The sequence below is a fragment of the Ostrea edulis genome, chromosome 2 (assembly GCF_947568905.1).
Source record: "Ostrea edulis chromosome 2, xbOstEdul1.1, whole genome shotgun sequence".
Taxonomy (NCBI): domain Eukaryota; kingdom Metazoa; phylum Mollusca; class Bivalvia; order Ostreida; family Ostreidae; genus Ostrea; species Ostrea edulis.
The window spans coordinates 85,736,500-85,764,327 of NC_079165.1; the positions used below are offsets into that span (position 1 = coordinate 85,736,500).

General features: G+C 34.8%; 1 protein-coding gene across 2 annotated transcripts; it reads right to left on the reverse strand.

The window, feature by feature from the left end:
* Positions 1 to 1,331: 1,331 nt before the first annotated feature.
* On the reverse strand, positions 1,332 to 17,694 carry LOC125682548 (kinesin-like protein KIF9). Of its 2 annotated transcripts, XM_048923186.2 has the most exons (20): positions 16,836 to 17,694; positions 16,378 to 16,569; positions 16,086 to 16,251; positions 15,111 to 15,264; positions 14,215 to 14,407; positions 13,475 to 13,558; positions 13,273 to 13,365; positions 12,933 to 13,145; positions 10,984 to 11,130; positions 10,751 to 10,855; positions 9,582 to 9,637; positions 9,101 to 9,191; positions 8,892 to 8,903; positions 7,771 to 7,943; positions 5,731 to 5,892; positions 5,125 to 5,333; positions 4,561 to 4,740; positions 4,339 to 4,454; positions 2,895 to 2,999; positions 1,332 to 1,956 (listed from the first exon to the last, which is right to left on the reverse strand). In XM_048923186.2, the coding sequence occupies exons 2-20, from the start codon at positions 16,552 to 16,554 to the stop codon at positions 1,843 to 1,845; spliced, it is 2,550 nt and encodes an 849-aa protein (XP_048779143.1). In that variant the 5' UTR covers positions 16,555 to 16,569; positions 16,836 to 17,694; the 3' UTR covers positions 1,332 to 1,842. The 2 variants fall into 2 exon arrangements, with proteins under 2 accessions (XP_048779143.1, XP_048779145.1); XM_048923188.2 differs by lacking the exon at positions 8,892 to 8,903 and having other exon boundaries at positions 16,836 to 17,693.
* Positions 17,695 to 27,828: the final 10,134 nt, after the last annotated feature.

Here is a 27,828-nt window from a genome sequence, read left to right on the forward strand (position 1 = left end):
TGAATTCTTAGGATTTAACTAAAGATTTAGAATACTAAGAGGCTAAGAATAGAAATGGTAGGGTTGTACAATTTATCAGAAGAGCGATTCTAGGCCCTTGGGCCTCTTGTTTTTAGTGTGTATTTATTGTAGGTACATGTACTTGATATGACTATTTATAAGGTCAAACCTGTGTCTTGATTTTATACTGGGTATACTTGCAGTGTCCTTTGGTGCAGTGACCTTGAACATACCTCAAATATCAAGGTCACTTTAAATTGCATGTCTTTGTAGTAGTTGGGGCTATACGGGCCGTGTATATCGGCCTGGATAACTTGGTGGTTAGAGCACCTGACTAGTAATGCAGGGGTTCCAGGTTTGATTCCCGGTGCAGCCAGATATTTTCTCTCTCCTATATACTACATTAACGCATTTGTCTCAGTATCAGTCTGACGTGCTCTAACCATGCAGTATTAATGGATGACCAAGTATTGAATCCCATTGAAGCATCTTTAAATTTAGTCATATTTTGATAGACATAAATTCTATTGAGACTGGCAGAAATTAACTGTTTTCTCTAATCATTGGAGAGCAATAAAGCTTTGCAATGTAGAATTCTTTTAAAATGTACATGTATATATCTTGTCTGTGTTTCCTTCTGTGCCATAAGGTTGTCCTAAATGTATATACAGTATATAACGAAGATATTTGGCTCCCACTGACATAGTATTGATAGATGACTACTGTTCATTGTCACCATTATTGCATTGCTAAACATTATCTAGGAATTGTTGCTAACTTGTATTTTGTAAGTGACTTTTTTGAGTGACACTTCTTTAACCAAGTCACCCTGTCACAAATAAGCACTCAGATTATATAAATGTTGCTACAGCACTACCTATCTCAAATCTCCCTCTCCCAACCAATTAAGGAAAACAAATTGTACACAAAGAGTCATTACTCTTATGAAAGAGCACATTCTATAAGTCTAATTGAAGATTTTTTTTGTTTCTCTCTCTCTCTCTCTCTCTCTCTCTCTCTCTCTCTCTCTAGAAAACCAGACAATAAGTTTTGAAGTCATTATCTTGTCTTGAATCAAGAATTTAAAAAAAAAAGATTGAACTGATGGACTCTCCAGATTCGCTGGTAGGGAGCTAAAAATAGCTTAGGGACTTCCAATTTATGCAATTGGACACATTCACAAAACAAATCCAACTGCATATAAATCAATCCTTGATGTGCTACATTCGAATTAAATCCTCGAGAAACAAGATAGAATTTGAATGTTGGTTTCTATCTCCGGTCTACAAGTTGATTTTTCAGAAGGTGTGATCTAATTAATAAATTAGAACTTTACGATCCTAATATTTTATTGTAGACATTTCACATACAGTACTTTACAAAAGATAAAACAACAAAAGGGACGGAATGCAAGCCATTGACACACATTGTCACGAAAACTTTGAATATTTAAAAAATTGAACAAAACTGCAAGAAGTCATTTTTCACATACTACAATATCCATCTTCACCAGCTCTGTTTAACAACAAGTGTTCAGAAGAAAATGTGTGCAATATAAATATATATACATATGATACAAACATGACATAGTTAACATTGATATATTGAATATGTACATTTTTAACAAAAATAGCACAAGTCTGAATCTTTAGATTCTTAAGTACTTTAATATTTGATAACAAGGATATAAAATTTGTAAAGGATTAAGTACATTGTACTACTGATTGTTCTGTGTTATAAAAATATTCATTCCAAGTTTCACAGGAAAAAAATGAAACAAGATCTTCAATAAATCCAGTTCCAACAGCAGGAGAGGCGCTTTGCGATATAAATTAATACTGTCTAATTGGAGACCTGAAGCATGTTTGGAGGTTTGTTTCTGACCGTCATTTTGGGAATCCCAGGGGAAGGTCGGAGAGAGGGCTGGGGTTGTGACATGGCAGTTTCGTACGTTTTCTGAAAAATTGAATCGAAAATTCATTAAACAACTATAGTATTCAAAGAAACATATTGTGTTGCCTGTGGGGGGCATCAGCGATCATTGTACAGTCCACTCCAGATATATTGAAATTCATGGGACCAACCTGCATTGTTCATCATATCCAAAGTTCAATATAACTGATGTTGAACTATATAAATAATGGTACTGAGGATTTATTCTAACTTCGATATATAACAAATAGTTTAATATAAGTGACCTCATAAAGGTGAAGTAGACTATATGTTAATGACCAATATACAATACGATGTATCAACCCTATCTTACAGTTTCAAAGTTCTATGTATATTGGATAATTAGCATGCTGGAAATGTTGGTCGTCAAAAATAAAAGTGCCAAAATTTCTATTCATATAAGTGATATACTTTTTAAAGGAAATTCTCGACACCAAAATTATCTAGTACATAGTAGTGTGTGAGGCTTTCAGAGTACTTACTGTTTGTTTACAGAAACAGAGGTCCAGACATGCTAAGATTGAGACTTTCAGAGTACTGACTGTTTGTCTACAGAAACAGAAGTCCAGACATGCTAAGATAGAGACTTTCAGAGTACTTACTGTTTGTCTACAGAAACAGAGGTCCACAGACATGGTAAGATTGAGACTTTCAGAGTACTTGCTGTTTGTCTACAGAAACGGGGGTCTAGACATGTTAAGATTGAGACTTTCAGAGTACTTACTGTTTGTCTACAGAAACAGAGGTCCACAGTTATGCTAAGATTGAGACTTGCAGAGTATACTGACTGTTTGTCTACAGAAACAGGTCCACAGTTATGCTAAGATTGAGACTTTCAGAGTACTGACTGTTTGTCTACAGAAACAGAGGTCCACAGACATCGTATCTAGATGCATATAAAACTAATATAAGCAGTCATTTTATTTTTAACCAGTACTGACCCGCCTCTGAGTTCTCATCTGAGCGTTGTAGTAGGCGGCTGAGTCCGGGTTGTTCATCAGAAGCTCCATCTGGAGGCGATCAAACTTCTCCTGCTCGTCCTCAGGCTATAGTTGATAATGAAAATCAAAATGTTAATTTACATCAAAGAAATACACACTGTTTTACATATAGGTATGGACTATTCATACGATAACAGCTATTCTTTGTCCGGTGTAAAACTCTTCATTCTAAGGGAAAACTGAATTTCAATACTTAAGAAATCATGATCAATACAGTTTCACATAATTTGTCTAATATTTACTGTCATTTGGAGTACATGGCATTGAAATGTTGCTCAAATTTAGTTAAAATGCTAATTTTGCAAATGTTTTCCCATCAGAAAACAGAGTAAAAATTGCCCAGGATATATCTTAGTGGAAATATATATGTAATTGGTATGACTAAAAGTTTGTCCATAATATAAATTTTTGGCATTAATGTAATTCCACCTTTCTAGAATTATAGGTTCAACCTTATATTTGATTGTTGATTCTTCAAATAATTATCTTGAAACAAATGAAAATGATAAAATAAGTTTGTTGTGGATCTTAGCACACATATACCTGTTATATATACGTGTCAGAAAATTGCAATTTTCCTTAAACAGAATTATCAAAATTTCACAAAAACTGAATAAAACGATATAACAGTATTCATAACAATTTCAAGAAACTGTTTCTTGATAGATAATCTAATGAAAACAGAGTTATTGCCCTTGGATTCAATATTTTAAAACAATTGATTATTCATATAAAATTAGACTTTTGAAATATTTTATGGTTAACAAGATTTTTCACAATAACTATTGAAAAAGACTCCATCAAAATGCATGTTCCTGTCATGCATAAATCTTGTTAAATCAATGACTGCGAAATCAAATTATGACGTCACAGGTGGGTGGAACTACGTTGTTCACGCCTACATTCAAGTTTTCTTTACTTAAAATTGCATGCAAAATAGTACAGTAAAACATTGTTGAAGTGAAAATACCTATTATGAATTCATGCTTACAGCAAATTAACTGAAGTTATAAAACATATTATGAACTTACAGGATATAACAAATTACGTTTTTAATGAATGAAACTCGTTTGTCCCCAGCATTAATTTTGCTATAAGTGTGTTTTACTGTAGATATTTTACATCTGAATAGTGAGAAACTGTTATCATTATGAATCTTCATTCTAATCTAGGTCATTTTGGTCTAATCTAGGGTAACAATTGAGTTGCTTTAGAATTATTGCAAAAGGCGCACTTGATTTTCAAGCAAATTTAGCACAACCATTAATTTTAGGGGTTAAATGGAGCTCTTGTAGTTCTTTAAAGATCATCAACACTAAAATTAGATTATGAGTAATATAGGTAAAGAAACATTAGACATAATTTCCAAAACTGATGTACTAACCACTTGGTTTGGATTGAACGGGAGGATCACCCCTGGTCGCAGTCCGTGACCAGCCGCAGAACTGGAAATGTCATCTGTCTGGTTCAGAAAACTCTCTGCATACCAGTTGTCAAATTCTGCAAAAACAAGAAGTTACACATTCAGGCAATCCTATTCAGCCAAGTGCTGATGTCACTGACAAGTGTGATCAGGAGAGATGATTTTATCAGAAGTTGCACTGACCATTGATAAGTCGCTGTCGACATTGGTCCACCAGTTTCTGACAATACTGAACTTCTGCTTTCAGATTTTTCAGTTCATCATATCCACTTCTATACTGCTGTTTGAGGTCCCTTAGCCTCTTGATCTCGAGGAATTCTTCCTCACTGATAATCACATCTCCATCTTCATTGTACTGAGGTCCTGTAAAACAGAAGGGGGGATTAAAACATCAATCAAACTGCTTCATTTCAATAAACACAACTTGTGTGTCGTGTACATGTAGTTAAATAGCAACATTGTGGTACAAAGTCTACTCCACCTATATTGAAGTCACTTATATCAAACTATCTGTTATATCAAAGTTAAAATAAATCCCCAGTAATGCTATTTATATAGTTTTTCAATTTATTATATTGAACTTTGGATATATAAACAATTTAGGTTGGTCCCCTGAATTCCAATATATCAGGAGTAGACTGTATTTGTATTCTAATTAACTTTTTAGCATGTGCATGTATTTGTAATAATTTGTGTCTACTCTTTGTATACCAAAAGGAGTTAGTAAAATAATGGAATAATTTGTACCATTTGCCTCCCTTTCTTCCTTCAGCCTCTCCAATTTATCTCGTGCCATATCGATTTCCGCCTTTGAGTTATTTATTTGTTTGGCTAAATCTGCATAGGTTTTCTTCTTGGATGCTAGGATTTCTTTGTTTTCTACAAGGATTTTATTGATTTCTACACCTCTCTCCTGTTTAAACTCCTCAAATTTAGCCGTTCGACTAGGTGGGGTGCTAAAATAATGGAGCAAGAGTAGATTATTATTACTATTATTGTACATTTATATAGCACTTTATCTAATCAACACGATTACCCTAAAGCGCTTTACATGTAAAACAAACTAAATCAAAGAACAATAAATACATTAAAAAAGACATACTGAGGTTAAAATAAGATATTTTTTGTATAGAAATAACTGCAAATACCAAATTACAAATTAAATGCAAGTTTAAAAAGATATGCTTTAAGTTTATTTTCAAAAGCAGCTAATGGACCTTCGACATGAAGATCCAGCAGGAGGCAGTTCCACAAGGTTGATGAGTACGCATCAAACTGTCTTTCACTAGATATACTGGAAAACCCATTGTATACATGCATTAATGTTCACACGTTTTGAAACAATCTATTTACCTTGGACGGGCAAGCTTGTCAGCTCGTGATGGACCAGTGGAACTGACGGGGGTGGGGGCATCTTCGTGGTCTGGGCGATCCACAGACGGGTGGGGTGACTTGACTTCTCTCTCTCCCTTGGCACTATGTGAAGGACTACTCACACTCTTACCACCAACAGGGCTGTAACAGAATAAAAACTTCATCACTACACATTAAATGTCTGTAACAGAATAAAAACTTCATCATTACACGTTAAATGTCTGTAACAGAATAAAAACTTCATCACTACATGTTAAATGTCTGTAACAGAATATAAAGTATGCTTCAATTCTTCAATGACTGATGTGTGTGTATTGTAAATGTTAAGACTGATGTAATGACTGATGTGGTGGTGTGAATGTAATGACTGATGTGGAGGTATGCACTGTGAATGTAATGATTGATGTGGTGGTGTGCACTGTGAATGTAATAATTGATGTGGTGGTATGCACTGTGAATGTAATGATTAATGTGGTGGTGTGAATGTAATGATTGATGTGGTGGTGTGAATGTAATGACTGATGTGGTGGTATGCACTGTGAATGTAATAATTGATGTGGTGGTATGAACTGTGAATGTAATGATTAATGTGGTGGTGTGAATGTAATGACTGATGTGGTGGTGTGAATGTAATGATTGATGTGGTGGTGTGAATGTAATGACTGATGTGGTGTAAATGTAATGACTAATGTGGTGGTGTGAATGTAATGACTGATGTGGTGGTGTAAATGTAATGACTAATGTGGTGGTGTGAATGTAATGACTGATGTGGTGGTGTGAATGTAATGACTGATGTGGTGGTATGCACTGTGAATGTAATGACTGATGTGGTGGTATGCACTGTGAATGTAATGACTGATGTGGTGGTGTGAATGTAATGACTGATGTGGTGGTGTGAATGTAATGACTGATGTGGTGGTGTGAATGTAATGACTGATGTGGTGGTAGCACTGTGAATGTAATGACTGATGTGGTGGTGTGAATGTAATGACTGATGTGGTGGTGTGAATGTAATGACTGATGTGGTGGTGTGAATGTAATGACTGATGTGGTGGTGTGAATGTAATGACTGATGTGGTGGTGTGAATGTAATGATTGATGTGGTGGTGTGAATGTAGTGACTGATGTGGTGGTGTGAATGTAATGACTGATGTGGTGGTGTGAATGTAATAATGACTGATGTGGTGGTGTGAATGTAATGACTGATGTGGTGGTGTGAATGTAATGATTGATGTGGTGGTGTGAATGTAATGACTGATGTGGTGGTGTGCACTGTGAATGTAATGACTGATGTGGTGGTAGCACTGTGAATGTAATGACTGATGTGGTGGTGTGAATGTAATGACTGATGTGGTGGTGTTAATGTAATGATTGATGTGGTGGTGTGAATGTAATGACTGATGTGGTGATGTGAATGTAATGACTGATGTGGTGGTGTGAATGTAATAATGACTGATGTGGTGGTGTGAATGTAATGACTGATGTGGTGGTGTGAATGTAATGATTGATGTGGTGGAGTGAATGTAATGACTGATGTGGTGGTGTGCACTGTGAATGTAATGACTGATGTGGTGGTGTGCACTGTGAATGTAATGACTGATGTGGTGGTGTGAATGTAATGACTGATGTGGTGGTATGCACTGTGAATGTAATGTGGTGGTATGCACTGTGAATGTAATGACTGATGCGGTGGTGTGAATGTAATGACTGATGTGGTGCTGTGAATGTAATGACTGATGTGGTGGTATGCACTGTGAATGTAATGACTGATGTGGTGGTATGAATGTAATTACTGATGTGGTGGTGTGAATGTAATGACTGATGTGGTGGTGTGCACTGTGAATGTAATGTGGTGGTATGCACTGTGAATGTAATGACTGATGTGGTGGTGTGAATGTAATGACTGATGTGGTGCTGTGAATGTAATGACTGATGTGGTGCTGTGAATATAATGACTGATGTGGTGGTGTGAATGTAATGATGACTGATGTGTAAATGACAATACACAACATTAGTTACCTCTTGGTGTCCCTTCCTCCTCTGCCCCGCTTGTCTTTCTCCCTTTCCTTCTTTTTGAGTTGGACGACAGCTGAGGGATCAGCCTTTGCAGATTTTGGGGCCACACCCACCCCAAAACCTTGACCATCTGTATCTCCAACCAAGATTCCTTCATCTGTGATGTTTACTCCAGCCTGCATGAATGGAGATACTCGATTAAAGTCAACTAGAGCATGTACACGCATTCCATGATATTACCGTTAACACTGGTATTGTGTTCATGTTGGTGCTGAGTTGATAGCTGAAGGTATGATATAGACACACTCGCACACACACACACACACACACAAAGGAGATCGAATATATCCATAGATATCCCAATACTAGACATTAAAATAATAACATATTATTCCCAAACTTTTTGATATTTATATAATTCTTACACCAAAGAGAATATAATTGTCATTAAACCTTTATTTGAACAAAAAATATTTATGGTATTCATGTAAAGACAGTAAGACAAGCTTATGATGAAGTGCTAGGGATGCACCATTTTGATTTGTTATAAGTAATATATCCAATAAGTTCATAATATGTTTTAAAACTACGGGGAATAAAAATCACTTCGCAATAAGCATGTTTGCTGTACCCATGTTTTACTGTATAGTGATTCAAGAGAAACGTAAAGAATGAAAATTGTAACTATGAAATATAAATGCAACCGAAGAGTGGTCGATCATTTACGGTTTATTTCGTTCATGTCTGTTTCTAACTCCTCAATATACATGTATCTTTCCATCCACTGTCTACAAAGCAGTAAGATGACTGAAGCAATACTACTGAAATTGGAGTTTTATTCTGTTTAATCAAAATAAACATGCAATAGTTATTGATGTAGTTGATATGCATTTTACTATAACATTAATGAAACATGTCAAGAAAATGTGATTGATAAAGCTATACTTGGTGATATTATTAGCAATCGTTATTTCAAGAAACATTTTTAAACTAATATATATACATGTATATAACATGTACATTGTGCTTTTGACAATGATTATTACAGATATAGCATGTGAGAAATAGAAAATAGAAAAAAGGGAAATAAAAAAAATTTGAAACCAATGTATAAGGAAATTTACCTCGTATTCACTCTATTTAAAAAATAAATAAAAATTATTTTAAAAAAAATATAACTCAAGTCAAACTGAAAATAAAATAAAATTCTAAATTATCATCAGACAACAAAATATTTTCATCTGAAATAAATCCAATGTTCCTACAGCAGAACGCTTGAAAAACACATTAAAATGTGAAAAGTGCTGCAATTAAAGCCTGAACTGTTTAGTACCTGTTGTGCAGCAGCAATGGCAGCGGGGTCAGATTTATCAATCAAGGTGAACTTTTCTCTCAGTCTCTGTTCTATGTCACCTTCCATTTGACTGAAAAAATGATTAACATTCAATATTCAAACTGACTTCACAGAATGCAGAATTTTTAGTTGCAATAATGTAAACCAATTTTTATTGGTGACGACTTAAATTTGTGATTTACATGTACATAAATTGGTTCACAGTGACTAATTTTTGCAACCCATATTATCTTAAATACAAGAAACATTAAAGGACTGGTTTGCGGCAAGAAATATTATTGCAACGAACCTTACAAAAATTTCTCGCAAGCAAATAAGAGTTGGATTACAGTATTTTGAGACTTTCTGGTAAAAGTGAACCAATGATACATGCATTTAAATGAATTTGTTGAAAATAGAGAGCTAAACCATGGTAATGCATTTACAGATAGAGTGGGATATATAGATAATTAATACTTACATGCAAATTTCCTTAAATGCTTCGAATGTTCCATGAATCTGCCTTACATTCACAATCTGAAACAAAATTTTCTGATAATTTACATATAGTGCATAAAAATTGAAAAACATGGAAGTATACATACTACATTGTTTAGAAGTGAGCTTTGCTGATCAAAATAAGTTGGACATCTGATGAATGTACGTTATCATTAACATTTTACATTTTCAACCTTTTCTCAAGTCCCCCAGGGCCAATTTCAAACTTTGCTCAAAACGTCATCAGGTCAAAGAGTAATGTATAAAGTTTATCATTCAAAGGAAAGAATGCATCCCCTTTCAAAGGGAGATAGTTAAGAAATTGTATAAAGAAGGTTGGGATGTTAAAAATGTTCTCTCTTGCACCAGGGCAGGGCTACAACAATACAAGTTTAAAGTCTTAAAATTAATATATGAAAAAAGAACCACAAACCCCTGGCACCAGTGCTGGGCCAAATCACAGATTTAAAGTTTTAAACAGAAATGAAAATTCTTTTAAAATCTTTTTCGGAAGAACCTAACACATCAGTACAATTTGTCAAATCAATATGCAAATCACCCTCAAGAAGTGTAGATTAAATGTTTGTTTACATCATGAATATATACACAGGCCAGGGTAACAGCAGGCCATTCAGCTTTTACATGAAGTATTTCTTTTTGAAATCCTTGATCTTAGGAACCACAAAGGGATCAAATACAGTCAAACATCGATACCTCAAACTCCATGGGACCGAGAAAAAACTTTAAGATATCCGAGGATTCGAGATATCAAGGGTAATATACGTAAAGAATAAGTGGTTGGTCACTTCCGAATCACTTTGACATATCCATGGTATTCAAGATATCCATGCTTGATATACCAAAGTTTAGCTGTATTTTAAATATTTCCATTAATATTGGCTCATGTATAGTGTATATTAAATTTCATTTCACCATGACACCCCCCCCTCTCTCTCTCCAGGCCAGCACTCTTGTGTATGAATAATATAGTATAAATTCAAGTTTATTCACATCATTTCTCTTGGGTCTAGGGTGGGGCCATGGTAGGGTTTCAAAAGTTTTACAGAGGAAATTGTGACTGTTCAGCTTAACAATATGGCCCATAGGCCTCTTGTTTAAAACACTTAAAGGGATCTAAATCCTTTTACTTACATCAATTTCGTCTATAGATCCATCTAAGTATTTTCTAACTTGCTGTCGGATTTCGTATCGTTTTTGCTCTGACAAAGGATCATATGACACCATGCTTCGATTTGTCTAAAAAGGAAAAAACTCTGTAGTTCTATAGGCATGAAATTATCATTTACACATAGTTCCAAGATAGTTTTATTACATATCAAAGTGAAGAAAGATTTCTAACAATATAGAGCTATTTAATTAATTACCAGAGTATCATGCATAGCTAGCTCATTCTTTAAATGTTGAATTTCCCTCTCCAGTTTCTTCACTAAAACAACGGGGTCATAAAGTTCATTTCTGGCTGGTTCACTTGCTACACACATCATTCTGGTGGCAAAGCGAAGTGTGGACACCTAAAACAACACAATATCATAAAGGTGGGAATTACATGACGGGATCAAAGTACACTAAGCTAGTATCTGAGGATAAAAGCAAAAACAACTTTTACGTATCAGGTATTCTCCTGCATATCAGATGAAAAATGCTTTGAATTGTATTTTGTACTTAAGTGAAATACCACATACTGGGTATTACTTGTAGTTGTCCAATTTTTGCGCATTATTTTGTTGGGGGAAAAATCATAAAAATCAAGATTCCAAGAATGTTTAGTCGAGTAAAACTTTGGTTGTGTTGATGAAGTCTCAATCTACAAGATACAGTACATATCTGGCTTTTCTCTTCTATATCTTCCTTTACAATTTGAATACTTCAGTTACTGATTGACTTCTCTCTTCTATATCTTCCTTTATAATTTGAATACTTCAGTTACTGATTGACTTCTCTCTTCTATATCTTCCTTTATAATTTGAATACTTCAGTTACTGATTGACTTCTCTCTTCTATATCTTCCTTTATAATTTGAATACTTCAGTTACTGATTGACTTCTCTCTTCTATATCTTCCTTTATAATTTGAATACTTCAGTTACTGATTGACTTCTCTCTTCTATATCTTCCTTTATAATTTGAATACTTCAGTTACTGATTTTCTTTTATAATATGAATTACTTCCATTGCTGATTTCCTCCACTATAAGTTTATTCATAAGATGATTACTAAAACTACTGATTTCCTCCACTATCAGTTTATCTATAATATGAATACTTCAATATTTATTTTTCTTCACTCTCAGTTAATTTATATGAATACTACAATTACTGATTTCCTTCACTATCAATTTATCTATAATGAATACTACAATCACTGATTTTCTTCACTCTCAGTTTATTTATAATTAATACTACAATTACTGATTTTCTTCACTCTCAGTTTATTTATATGAATACTACAATCACTGATTTCCTTCACTCTCAGTTTATCTATAATGAATACTACAATTACTGATTTTCTTCACTATCAGTTTATTTATAATATGAATACTACAATTACTGATTTTCTTCACTATCAGTTTATTTATAATATGAATACTACAATCACTGATTTTCTTCACTATCAGTTTATTTATATGAATACTACAATTACTGATTTCCTTCACTATCAATTTATCTATAATGAATACTTCAATTACTGATTTTCTTCACTATCAGTTTATTTATAATATGAATACTACAATTACTGATTTTCTTCACTATCAGTTTATTTATAATATGAATACTACAATTATTAATTTCCTTCACTATCAGTTTATTTATAATATGAATACTACAATCACTGATTTTCTTCACTATCAGTTTATTTATATGAATACTACAATTACTGATTTCCTTCACTATCAATTTATCTATAATGAATACTTCAATTACTGATTTTCTTCACTCTCAGTTTATTTATAATATGAATACTACAATTACTGATTTTCTTCACTATCAGTTTATTTATAATATGAATACTACAATTATTAATTTCCTTCACTATCAGTTTATCTATTATATGAATACTAAAATCACTGATTTTCTTCACTATCAGTTTATTTATAATATGAATACTACAATTACTGATTTTCTTCACTATCAGTTTATTTATAATATGAATACTACAATTATTAATTTCCTTCACTATCAGTTTATCTATTATATGAATACTAAAATCACTGATTTTCTTCACTATCAGTTTATTTATATGAATACTACAATTACTGATTTCCTTCAATTTATCTATAACGAATACTTCAGTATCCTAACATATCTCCTGCTTACCGTCTCCTCCAGCTGAGCTTCCTCCCCCCAGACATTGGCGACCAGTAGAGTATTGCAGTTGCCTCCTATGGAGTCTTTCAGACAGTGTGTTAGTTTGGACTGTCTAAAGGGAATGTGTTCTCGCCTCCTGTCAGCCAGAGCCACGATCACTTGTTCCAAGAATGTCAACGATTTATTAATGTACATTGCCTCTTGTTGTGTCTTGCCCTCTGACTGCAAAGACATTTCATACACTTTGAATGTGTAGCTGTACAATTTACATTTCAATTATCATTTACTCCACGTAATATTTTTTTATAATTCTGATTTACATTGTTTTAATTCAACTCATAAAACTTACTTTGGTTTTTCCTAGACGTTCTGATCCTGCTAGGTCAACAAAGTTCAGTTTAGAGATGGTGTATTTAGCATTGGACTGTACCCTGGATCTTGTCTACAAAACAAAAACCGCTCTGTGAATTGCCAGAAAAGATTACTTTTAGAATGTATATAAGTTATTTCATTCTGTCAATTTTTTTAAAAGAAGATTTAAATGAACGTACCTCTAAATACACTGTGAAAATACAGTGCGATCTGGAGGACTGTTTGTTGAGTGAATGTGCAGCAATGGCCCGATTTGTCTCTCCCTACAAAACACAAATTGATCACTTTAAAGCAAAACTATCACATATTCTTCAATTTCTCATATAATATCCCTGCACTTTTAAAGACCATAAACTGAAAATAGATTGAAGTCTAAATTCAAAATCCTTTGAATAAATTTCATAAACAAATCAAATTTTTCAGTGTATGTTTGTATTTATATTATAAACCATCAGTTTTTACACACCTGTGTTAAGTAATCAAAATTTTGACTAAAGTCTATTCAAAGTCTCTATGGTCTTGAGGCCAGGATATTTTCAACCTGTGCTGATTAATCAAGAAGTGATATTGCCACTTAAAATTAATAAGTAATATATTCTTTGTGTACTAATTTTTGTGTATTCAAAATTTGGCACAATGGAGTAAAAGCACTGTTTGATGTAATCATGATCCATGATATATGACACTTTTTCCTTGTATGGTAATGGATGAATAGAGATTTTTAAATTTCTAAACCACAAATTAGCACTCTTGTTTCACTATCAAAGTCACTAATATATGAATCCCACTAAGTTCACATACAATACATCATGTACAATGTATATTTGATATGTATATCTTATCATATTTCTTATTTTGCCAAAATTCTCATTAATGAATAGGAATTGATATTAAAAAGCAAAAACCCCATCTTCCTGACCTCAAACAGTAGGTTGAGAGCCTCCTCTTCAGACTGAGCAAGGTGACAGGACAGACCCTTCACGTACACCCCATCCTGATTCTCCACGACGACCATGGCCTGGTCCTGACCATCCTCTTTGTTCTTCCAGGTTTCTGGCAATGTTGACAGCAAGTCTGACATTGTCTCATTGTAGATCTCTAGGTATGACACCCTGAATAACAAGCATCCCAATATATCCAAATGATAGAAGTTAATAAATGATATTATAGATCCAAAATGTCCCAGTTCAGTAGAGAGGATGATTCTGTTGAAAGGTTAGCATGGTCATTTAATGTTGTGTATTGTGTCCTTGGACAAGAATGTTTTCCAAATTGTCTCAAACCACCCAGCACTGATGAGCAGTAAATGGGTACCAGCTTCAGTTAGGTAAATGGGTACCAGCTTTAGTTAGATAAATGGGTACCATCTTCAGCTGAGGGTTAACAGGCAATGTACCGTTTATCTATCTAAAGGAGTCCATAACTCCCGTCCACTTAGTATTGTGGAAGTGAGAATAAGCATTGATTTTATTTCTAGTTAAGAATTGATAACACTATTATGAAAATATGCATGTGTTACACATGAATTAGAAAGAAAATCTTTTGTGCGAGTTATGAAAATGTTTTCCTTTAAATCTAAGCACTTTTGAATTTAGTTTTGGGAAGGTATATATGGCTAAAAAGCTGTCATTAGGTTGGTGTATATTGACAGACAAAATGTTACTTAAAAAGAGCAAGTCCTCTAGTAAATACACCACAGCAACCTCATTGCAAATCATTAGATTTCACCTGTTCTGTGGTACACTACTGCAATACATGTATCTTTTAAACATGGTGGAAGTCACGGTAACTGTACAGCAGTATAAAGAAGCTTACCGGACAGTGATAGCATATTCTGGCCTTTCTTCGATTTCCTTAAACAGTTGAGATAGTGACCGTGGTACAAGGCCTCTTTGCTTGTAGCTTTCTGTGGCACCTGTTATCGTAAATGTCTTCCCAGCTCCTGTCTGACCATAAGCCATCATTGTTCCTGTAAGATTACAAGTCATCAGAGTATAAAGTGTCTGGCCATAAGCCATTATTGTTCCTGTAACATTACACATCAGAGTATAAAACTAGTCTGGATGAGAGTGTCTATCAAAAGCTCACTCATTCCATGGATTGAATCTCAAGAATACCACTACAAATTAGAAATCATTTGAGAAGCATTTGCAATTTCAACTACATGTTGCACACCTAGTTTTTCCTCTATGTTTTTAAAAACCAAATCTAAATGTACATGAACAGGATTTCAATGACCAATCAATAAAAAAACCTTTAAACACCTTAAATCAATGTCACATTGTCACAGATGCTTGCTGCGGTTTTGTCGTAATTTATATTGGGATGTCAGATTGGTTTAACGTCCCAAAATATCCAACAGGAGAGCTACAGGACTGTAGATACACATCAGTAACATATTCCTCTAAATATTATCACCTAACTGCTAAGCTCAGAGGATGAAATTAATGTTGGGTGCCAATATGCAGATATTGAGTTCAAGTTCAGTGTGGGGGTGGGGGGTGGGGTGGGGGGTATATATGATTTATTTTTTATTTATTTGATTGTTCATCATGATTTTATGGTAAAATTACCATATGATGTTTACATGTACATATATCTTATAATTTTCATCCATCAATTTCTTAGATTTGTTATTCATCCTTATACATCATCCACTCTTTTTACACAAATAGAGAGGTAAATCCACGTGTCTGTGGTTGAAATAAAACCTGAATTTGTCCTTAATCACAATATCTATTGAAATATTTAAAAACATCATATACGACACACCACTACAGTAAGTTTTACCATTATATCCATCCAGAGCTGAAGTTATGATATCAGAAGACACTGTCTCAAACACTTGATCCTGAGATGCATTGTGAAAAATTCCATCCAGCCGAAATGACCAGTCCAGAATCTGGTTGTTTACAACGCCTCTTTTGGAATCTTTTCTTTGATGAACATTTACGCTCTAAAATTTAATTCTGCATTTTCATTTACTGAATTAAATTTTATCTAGTCATTATACACAATGCTAAAACTTCCACAGCTGCTAATATACAGAAAAAGTAATCTTTAATCCAATTCTTGTCTTTACCTTTCCATCTGGCAAAAGCTCCAAATTATCATATGCAAATTCTGATGTAGGTCGAACTCTGGCCCAAACTTGAACTCTCTTATTTTTCTGGCCAGGTTTTCTTGCCTGAGAACCACCAGAGAAATTGGAACCATAGCTGATAGCACTAAGACCTGTAGTGTTTCCACGGCTGTACATTATGAATTTAAGAAGCTGAAAAGGGAAAAAATTAACTTAATGATGCAGATGATGATTAACCGAAAGAGGAAAACAAAATAAGCATGCGGTACCAGGGAAAATTGACTGTTAATGGTGTTCATCGAAACATCATAAGTGACATAACGTTAATGAATGAACAGTTATGGCCTACCTGTTGAATACAGTGATAAACTTTAAAACATATGGATATTCATGTACCGATAATTCACTGTTTGTGTCAAACAGCTAATTCATGATAACATATTCATGATATATCTTACCGAAAACCTTTCCAAAGTTACGTATTTACATTAGACTTTCATTTGTAAATCAATATTATTGCCTGCAATATGCAACCCCGCACTGTTGACTGTTGTTAAGTAAAGTACGCATGCGCCTATAATTAATATTTTTCGTCATTTCGCGCCCGACTGTAATTCAATATTCTGATGCATTCGAGAATGATTCTGATGTCGCACATAATCTTTATTTCAAGCTAAATTGTTCATCAAATTCATTACGAGATAAAAAGTCATTATATAAGTCATAATTACAGAATAATACGAAAGCCCATTAGTGCAAACCAAAAACTAAATTCAAAAAACAAAATTCTTACATAAAAAACGAAATTAATATATCTAGATCTATACCAAAACTAAATAAAAACGAAATTAATGAATGAAAAACAAAATAATTAGATATAAAAACGAAATTATTTAAAAAACGAAATTGATAAACAAAAAGGAAAATATTAGATTTAAAAAAAAAAACGAAATCAATATATTAAAAAAACAAAAATTAAATTTAAAAAACGAAATTATTAAATAAAAAAAGAAAAAGAAATTACGAACAGTTTTTGAGAATACAATGTGTGTGTCAGTAGAGCTTAACAGGGAAGGAAACATGGTTCTTAATCTTTGATTTACGGCGTTTTCATCATCGCCAATGGAGCTATACAGAAATCTAATGGCATTACAAAACAGCCAACTTATCCATTCATTACACGTTTATGTACTATATTCGCTGAAAGGTTCCAGATCTCGTGTATCGGATTACAGGATTTCTCCAAAATTACTTCAACACTAGCCCCCACAAATCTAGTAAGAAAATATATGGCTTCCATCAGCCACGTACCTTAACAATCACTTGACTTTGCACTAATTAAGTTTCGGCGGTGTGATACGATGTGTACCAGCTAAACCTGGTGGCCTTTGTTTATGCTAAGAGCTGAAAACTTTGCTGTGTCATGTAGAATTAATGACTTATTAGTTCACATCAGTACAGTACGTTCTTTTCTAATTCATTAATAATTTCGTTTTTTATTTAATAATTTCGTTTTTTATTCAATAATTTCGTTTTTTATATAATTATTTCGTTTTTTATTTAGTATTGGTTTTTATTGAGTAATTTCGTTTTTTTATTTAGTAATTTCGTTTTTTATTTAGTTTTGGTTTTTTATTTAATATTTTCGTTTTTTGTGTAATATTTTCGGTTTTTTTATTTAATAATTTCGTATTTTATATAATAATTTTGCTTTTTATTTAGTTTTGGTTTGCACTAATGGGCTTCCGTAAGATAGACATATCTTCTATTTAGCGAAACAACAACATACTGAATTAGTAACCCCTCAGGATACATGTAATTAAATTAACGACGTTTTTGCCTCCAGAATTTATGTCCTATTGCTTTTTGTATTTCAGTTTATCTGGAATTACGGGGTACCTGTAAAGTGCGAAACGAAACGAAACCTACCGAAACGAAACCCACCGAAACGAAACGAAACATATTGTATAACCGAACTCTTTTAATTATAATAATTAAAAACGGTATCTTAGGCCCCTGTGAAAGTTGCCACATATGAATAAAATTGGCCTCCACATTGGTGTAGGCTTTCGGCTTGACTGATACAAAGTTTTAAAAGTTGGAAGGGGGTGAATAAGCACAAAGTACATATCCTAAGTTGATTAAATACTATGTGTAATTAGTTTTGGTCCATAAATTTCAGAACGGAGGGTTACAGGCTCATACATGTAGGTCAGAGGTCTGGGGAAACACACTAAACGAGGGTGGGGTCGCCGGCGTTGGATCCGCCTTTGGGCATAATGCATGTTTCAGTATTTTTTGCTCTAAAGACAAATCCATATATACATGCGGATATTGTGTATTTGTATGTAGTATATCAAACGGTGGATTCTGAGTATGTCCCCCCCCCCCTTTCTCTTTGTAATTTCTGCTTCCCTTGTTCATAAGCCTTTTGATTTTACAAAATGCTCACATCCTGCTGATATTATTGCATGAAACATTTCCGTTTTCCGTCCTGTTTTCAATTTCCCGTCTTAGCAACATCCTAAATATATAGAGTTATCTTTAGACTCACTACATATCAATAGTAATTTTTAAAAATACATGTATATATATCTTACCCAATTGCATTCATATAATATGGTATGCTATTTAATGTTTTTCCATTATTGAAAGCACTCGTACCTCAGCAGTTAGAGATAAAATAAGGGGTTAAGAGTTCTTCCTGCTTTCAACTTTCTCAGACACCAACTTCTTCAAATAATGTATCTATACCCAAAGGCGGATCCAACCATAGGCGTAGCTTGGGTTCGAATATTACCGAGGCAGGGGGTCTGGGGGGCGCAGCTATCGACATTTTAACAACGTAAAAGGTGTTGTTGTTTTTTTACCGAGGCAGCTGCCTCGGTTGCCTCAATGGAAGCTACGCCACTGGATCCAACGCCGGCGACCCCACCCCTCGTTTAGTGTGTTTCCCCAGATCTCTGAAATTGTAACCCTCCGTTCTGAAATTTATGGATCCGAAACTAATTGCACATGGTATTTAATCAACTTCGGATATGTACTTTGTGCTTACTCACCCCCTCCCCCTTCCAACTTTTAAAACTTTGTATCAGTCAAGCCGAAAGCCTACATCAAAGGGGAGGCGAATTTCATTTATATGTGGTAACTTTCACAGGGGCCTAAGATACCATTTTTAATTATTATAATTAAAAGAGTTCGGTTATACAATCTGTTTCGTTTCGTTTCGGTGGGTTTCGTTTCGTTTCGGTAGATTTCGTTTCGGTAGATTTCGTTTCGTTTCGGTAGATTTCGTTTCGCACTTTACAGGTACCCGGAATTACGACCTTTAAAGTAATGAGAACCACTTTTTAAGTCACAGGACTAACAAATATCGCTAATATAATGGCGGACAGTGAAATCAGCGGCATAGGGGAATATCACAAGGGGGTGAAATCAGCGGCATAGTGAAATAGCGCTAAAACTATAGGGGACATCAGCGGTATATAGTGAAATAACGTTAAAACTATAGGGGACATCAGCGACATAGTGAAATAACGCTAAAATAATAGTGGACAGTGAAATCAGCAGCATAGTGAAATAACGCTAAAACTATAGCGGACATCAGCGACATAGTGAAATAGAGCTAAAACTATAGGGGACATCAGCGGTATAGTGAAATAAAGCTAAAACTATAGGGGCGTCAACGACATAGTTAAATATCGCTAAAATGATAGCGGACATTGAAATCAGCGACATGGTGAAATAACACTAAAACTACATGTATAGGGGACACTAGCGACATAGTGAAATATCGCTAAAACTATCGCGGACAGTGAAATCAGCGACATAGTGAAATATCGCTAAAACTATAGCGGACAGTGAAATCAGCGACATAGTGAAATGTCGCTAAAACTATAGCGGACAGTGAAATCAGCGACATTGTGAAATATCGCAAAAATGATAGGGGACATCAGCGATATAGTGAAATATCTCTAAAATAATAGCGGATAGTGAAATCAGCGACATGGTGAAATAGCGCTAAAACTATAGGGGACATCAGCGACATAGTGAATAATCGCTTAAACGATAAGAGGCATCAGTGAAATAACGCTAAATCTGTAGCGGACAGTGAAATTAGCGACATCGTGAAATAACGCTAAATCTGTAGCAGACAGTGAAATCAGCGACATAGTAAATATCGCTAAAACTATAGCAGACACCAGTGACTAAGTGAAATAACGCTATTTTGCTATAAGGGACATATAGTGAAATATAAATATCGATTGACTTCCATTTTACGAATACTAGCGGCACCAGTATTCCATACGTTATTTCTTCATTTGAAAAATATTTCATTTCCAGTAGAACAAAATCACAGTAAAAAAAAAATGTTGTTCAAAACTATAGAAATACCTCTTTGTTGGTAAAGGTAACAGAATACAGAAAAAATTGTTTGATATTTCGAATTAGATATCGATCCTCTGAAGATCGTTTTAGATGTGTTGGATAATGCTGTAGCTTATCTGCTGGATACTCTACAAGTATGTATTAGATCCTAGTGATCAGGTAATCAAATAATCGTTCAGAAATAAACCATGCCGTTACAAGATGTACTCTACACTGTATGTATTAGATCCTAGTGATCAGGTAATCAAATAATCGTTCAGAAATAAACCATGCCGTTACAAGATGTACTCTACAAGTATGTATTAGATCCTAGTGATCAGGTAATCAAATAATCGTTCAGAAATAAACCATGCCGTTACAAGATGTACTCTACACTGTATGTATTAGATCCTAGTGATCAGGTAATCAAATAATCGTTCAGAAATAAACCATGCCGTTACAAGATGTACTCTACAAGTATGTATTAGATCCTAGTGATCAGGTAATCAAATAATCGTTCAGAAATAAACCATGCCGTTACAAGATGTACTCTACACTGTATGTATTAGATCCTAGTGATCAGGTAATCAAATAATCGTTCAGAAATAAACCATGCCGTTACAAGATGTACTCTACACTGTATGTATTAGATCCTAGTGATCAGGTAATCAAATAATCGTTCAGAAATAAACCATGCCGTTACAAGATGTACTCTACACTGTATGTATTAGATCCTAGTGATCAGGTAATCAAATAATCGTTCAGAAATAAACCATGCCGTTACAAGATGTACTCTACACTTGGGATCGTTATTTGATTAGTATCTATCAGTAATATGACGTCAGCTGAAAAGTTACTCAAATATCTGAGTCTAAAATAAAAATGTGGCTGTGTTCAAAGTGCTGTTTAACATGTTAAGCTTTATAAATAAGCTATAGATATCAGTTCACCAAACACATGAGTAGCTGCCTATACAGAATCATTCAAAACGAAAGTGAATGACCGAAAAACGCAGGAGGTTTTCAATCAAAGTTTATATGGTGGAGACCTGTAAAGGTGTTGAATATACGTGATGAAGCTAATTCAACTTTATCTACACAGATAAAATAGCTCTTAGAACTAAGATGAGGCACTGTCAGCGAATCCTGTGTTTGATAAATCAGGGCCGTAAATTAAACTTCAATTTGGAGGAGGCAGGAAATTAGGCGGGGGTCTGGGGGCCGCCCAGGCCCCCAGACGCTGAGCACATTTTGTGCACACTGAACACGTTTCGTGTAAAATCCTTGATTCTAGGACCTTCTAAGATGTTACTTGACTAACTCATTCTAAAAGAAAGATTTGGAATGCTTTTTAAGGGAGGTATCATGTTCTTAGTTATTGGAAACAACATAAATTCTAATGAACTTTAAATTTTAATTTTTTTGGCTCAAAAGTTGGAGGAGGCAGCTGCCTCCTCCGCCTCCATGTAATTTACGGCCCTGTAAATAGCAATCCCAAATGCAGAGTACAAACAGTGCCACACCCCTCACATTTCAGAAAATGTTCAAACTCCATGAATTAGAATTGCACCCATCCGGTCAGCATTATCATTGTATGTAACTTCCGGTATATCACCTTGCACAGCTACTACTGACTGACCCTGTCCTGTCATGCTGTACAGGTACAAATATATTCTGTGTTGAGATAATACAAGGCAGTGGCGGATCTAGAGGGGTACACTTACGGGGGTTGCGACACCCCCCCCCCCCTTTGATTAGATATTTTGAACAAGTATGGTCATTTTAGGGTCTTACCACCACCCCCCTCTAGTGCGGAAAAGGTACAAACTTGCCCCCCCCCCCACCCGAAAGTCTTCTGGATCCGTCACTGTCAGGAAAATCGTCCAATCAGGGGCACTAGGCATTTTCAAATCGCCAAGTGTCGAATTCACTTCGGGGGGTTATAGTCATCCAGATCCAGTATATCTTACTTTGCATGTGAATATAACTAACTTTACATCGAAAATATAACGCAAAATAAGCACTGTAAAAAAAATGTGGGGGGTGGGGGGCAACTTCCTACTCTCTTCATTCTAAGTGCCTGACAAATTCTGACATCAGAAAAAGTTCAAATTTCATAAAGAACAAAGTGGAGATGTAAACCACCGCCTCTGTTCCTTGATTTTCATAATTCTCGATGAAAAAATAATTACATGTATGTGGAAAATTCTGTAATATTTTCAATGCATGCATTCTTTCCAGTAATTCAAATAGGCAATGTCGGTTATCTACTGCAGGGCAATGTTACCCAAACAAAGACAACAAGGATAGCTCGGTGTCGTTCGTATTATGAGAAATTGAGCTGATGAAGAAAAAGACGACAAATACCTCGCAAGAATGGCATTGTGGTACCTTTACACAGGATTCACTACATCATCAGTTGTTTAACTTAATTCTTGTATAGACGTTTTTATACTGTCAGTTATTTATGAACGGGTTATCTTTGCAAAGCAGGTAGAGTACAAGATTGCCAGTTCGATTGACTGGGCACCGTCCCTTGGGACCCTTTATGTTCAGGGTAACATTTTATAGTATGCAACTCCTTTACTTTTCAAACTGCATCTTTGTAGTATTGTGCATTTTTATTTTCATGTTCTAATTCCAGACTAAAGTCAATGTCGAAATTTGTTTACAATATCATGTCTTTCAGTGGCGGATCTAGAGGGGGTACGGGGATTACAATTTTTAAAAAACTTTTTGCATGCCATTTTTGGAGTTTTTCAACTTCCCCTCTTTTGGGCGGAAAAGATACAGACTTGGGTTGCAACCCCCATGAACACTTTCTGGATTTGCCACTGGTTTGTTCCTAGGAGTAAGGACCCATTGTTGACAGGTCACACCCGTTGTATTTGCAAATAACGACCATAGAAGTTGCGAAATGCTGTTAAATAAGATTGTTGACACCCCTGCAACATCATCTTATTTGTCAGTAGTATGTCTCGATTTAAAAATTGATCATACACAGATCATGCTCTCGCGTATCAAATCAGTTAAGGGACATTAAAACTTTATGCAGGTGATAACGGAATATTGCTACATAAATGTGGAAAGTTGAAGATGGAGATGCTGAAGTCACCCCGTTTGTCATAAAGCCGAGTTGTTAGTTTGCCATTAACATCTACAATACGTTAAAAAAAATCCTCATAAGCATCAGCTATGGAAGACTGTGGCGTCGCACTGGGGTATATCGAATCGAACACCACCACCCCCTCCCGAGGGCCCTTGATCGGTGATTTTAAAAACATTACTATTATAAATTTATGGAGAGCCAAATTAACAAAAGCACAAAAATTGGAGATATCGTTAATTATTTGAAGATATTATCAATTTAATTATTGCAATATTATTGCAATAATTCATCAATTAACTTGTTTGATATCTAGATTAAATTTTGACTTGTTTGATATCTACATAGAGAATAACACATACCCATTTCCATATCACACCCTGTATCAGCCCGAGACACCAATATCAGCCAGAGGGCCGAAGGCTGATATTGGTCGAGGGCTGATACAGGGTTTATGTTTATTATGTTTATTACATACTTAGTAATAACATACAAAATATGTCGACTTGAACAAATAAAACGTAATCAACATTGACAAGAACTCATATCACTTATATCTTTGTTACAATATTTATTTTCAGATTTTTGTCTGAAAAATAACGATTTACACTCCCTTGAATTGACTTCAGTGTATCGGGTTCATATTTCTCCCCATTTGATTTCTTTACATTCACAAAACATCTCGCAAGATGCATATCTAAGTCCCCGACCGGGATTTCCTCTGGTTTTCTCAATTCGTTACCCTTCCTTAGGTAATTAGTAAATTTCCTTAAATCCGAATCAGTTTTCCTACTTGTGTTTGCATTTTTTATTTCCGGCCTTATTTTAAAAAAACTTATAGGTCTGTGGGTTGCACAGATTCTAAATCCATCGTAAGAATTTTCACCAACATCAGCGGTATTTAATCCACACATATATTTGAGTTCGATTAATCTGTTTGCCCGCGATTCAAAAGTATTTTCTCTTCCTTCATGTTCGTCCATGTTCATGTTGTTTATGTTCGTCTGCAAAATATTGAAGCGGAAAAAACCAGAGGAGTTCCGGATAGAGGGGTTCCGCAAGTGGATCTGATACGGATCTGCAGGGTTGATACGGATATCAGCCCCGGGGGCTGATACGGCTATTGTAAAGTAACCTGTATTGCATATGCAAAAAACCTGTATTTATTACTAAGTACACTGTGTGTAATAAATGATTATATATTGACTTGTTTGATATCTACATGATTATATTTTGACTTGTTTGATATCTACATGATTATATTTTGACTTGTTTGATATCTACATGATTATATTTTGACTTGTTTGATATCTACATAATTACATGCATATATTTTGACACTTGTCTGATCCGTTTACATACAGCTACGAATTATGTCTATTTGTGACGCCATGTCAGTTTCCAAAACGAACTAGACCAAAGTGTCTTGGCTAGCGAAGATGACTCATATGTTTTTGTTGACAAAAGATGGTAAGGTAGTATACAATAGCTAGATCTATTTTGAAAAGTATTTCAAATACTTGTTTGATATTGACGGATTAAAACATATATACACAGCCCAAGAAATATACACATACGTGGAAGAGGGTTAACTTGTCTGTGCATTGTCATATTTGTTTACATGTGTATTGATCTCGGAATGCAAACGCCGGATTGCTTTAAATATATGAAAGGCGAAGATAACGAACAGTGATAAGTCTCATAACTCCTACAGTATAAGCAATACAAAATAGATAGTTGGGCAAACACAGACCCCTGGACACACCAGAGGTGGGATCAGGTGCCTAGGAGGAGTAAGCATCCCCTGTCGACCGGTCACATCCGCCGTGAGCCCTATATCTGATCAGGTAAACGGAGTCATTCGTAATCAAAATAAGTGTACCAAGAACGGTGTAACAATCGGTATGAAACACGTCAGACAGCATTTGACCCAATGAAAGGTTGTATTGGCAAACTAGATCGATATAACGACCATAGAATTTGCGAAGTGCTGAATTTAATGGAGACTGTTGAAACCCCTGTACCATCAACTTCTTTGTCAGTAGCTTGCCTCGATTTAAAAACTGACCATACGCAGAACAAGCTCTTCCATATCGAATTAGTTGAGAGATATAAACACCATATGCAGGTGATAATGGAATATTACTATATAAATATGGCAAGTTGACGATGGAGAGAAATTAAAGGCCACAACAAGAGATTTTTTCTTCTCACGCAGATGTTTTTGAATAAATTCTGCTTCATATGAACATAAAAAACAGATCAGCTAACAAAGGAGCACAATTCGTGCCCATGGGAATTCCAACAGACTGTTGATTGATTGTTTTGCTGTTTTCCGCCACATTCAACAATTTTTCAGTTATCTGGTGACGCCCATTTTTTATTGGTGGAAGAGAGAACCCAGATACAATGTACCTGGGAAGAGACCACCGAACTTCCGAAAGTAAACTGCGAAACTTTCTCACTTACCGGCGTGAGCGGGATTCGAACGTACCCGCGCCAACCAGAGGTGAGAGGCCATGTGATTTAGAGCGCAATGCTCTAACCACTCGGCCACAGACTGTTGAATGACAAATATTCTTTGTTTATTTATAAATTTGTTTGGCAGCATATTGATTAATTTTTATGCTTATATAATCATTAGTTATCGACTTTATTGTTGTATTAACAAAACACGAAGTACAAGTAACATATACACTCACAGGCACCTGAAGTATGGATATTACTCTCCCCTCCCCCCCCCCCTTTTGTTTGATAATTTTTTTTGGTAGCAATAATTTCTCTGAAATGTGTGAATTCCTAGTCTATCTCATCCCTCTTTCGATTCATGTAATCGCTTCACGCTTTTTGTAAGCTTTAGAGATTGGCCTTCTACCGGTATAATAAAATACAGTGCCTGTGTATACACTGTATCAATTACCTCATAATCAGCTATTAAATATGAATTGAGGCCGGTATATATCGCAGAATAATGATCGCAGCTTTCCTTTGATCTTTGCAATAACCGTGGAAGAATGTTATATTAAAACATTTTTGTTACGCAATCCTTTGTCTTTTTAGACTTTTATATAGAAGAAAGTCCACTTGTAGTGAAGTTGGCAATTGCTGTCCATTATTTTTAAGAATGGACAGATACTGTTCGTTCTTAAAAATAATGGACAGAAATTGTCAACTTATTGGACAGCGCCAGGTAAACCCAATAACTTATTAAGACGTCTACATGTAGGCTGAAAATAAGAGAAAGACAATACATTTGTCAAAAAGATACAAATTTAACTTTAAATTCCCTACAAGTAAGAATCAACACCGATATCGGGAAAAATCACTGAAACACTGAAAACGACATTTCCCTTTAGTAGAATTCTCTGCTTCAACTCGTAAGATTCACAATTCTTTAATTCCATTGGTCAATACTATATCGCATCAAAAATTTGAAAGACATATTTCTATACTGTATTTGAATTTCGTTGGATTCAGAGGCACATTCCAAAATTTCTTCACAACGCTTTTTTATGTTTTCTTTATTAACATATCCTAATCCTGAATTATTATTTTCGCTTTCATGAATAATTTCATTTCACGAGATAGGCGAATTGGGTTCTTTTGGCTGGCGTTAATAAATTCCTTATCCAAATATTCGAAAACACAATGCTTTTCAGATCAAAATTTGGCCCCATAACTTTCTCACCCTCCATATCCAGAATATAACACATATTTGCAGTACTTTCACTAAAACCCTTAAATTTTGATCGTGCAATGAAAATGCTCTCCCCATCAGAGGAAGACATGTTGATATGGCTCAGTACTATAGAAAGAGTGAATATAAAACCTGCAGTAGAAGACTACTTACCTGACACTGTCCAATAAGTGAACAAAAGAAACAGAATTCTATGCAAGACTGGTTATATTGTCAGACTATTCAAAATAGCTTTATTCATAATTTATATCATTGTCAATGAGTTTACTGAGTCTGTCCAT

Bases quoted from the DNA above. Each gene is read 5' to 3' on its own strand.
- LOC125682548 (XM_048923186.2), bottom strand. From the start codon at position 16,554: ATGTACAGCCGTGGAAACACTACAGGTCTTAGTGCTATCAGCTATGGT. The intron at 9,192-9,581 runs GTAAGTATTAAT...TCATTTTTTCAG, and splicing joins GCATTTAAGGAAATTTGCAT to TCAAATGGAAGGTGACATAG. The intron at 5,334-5,730 runs GTAAATAGATTG...CCATTATTTTAG, and splicing joins GACAAGCTTGCCCGTCCAAG to CACCCCACCTAGTCGAACGG.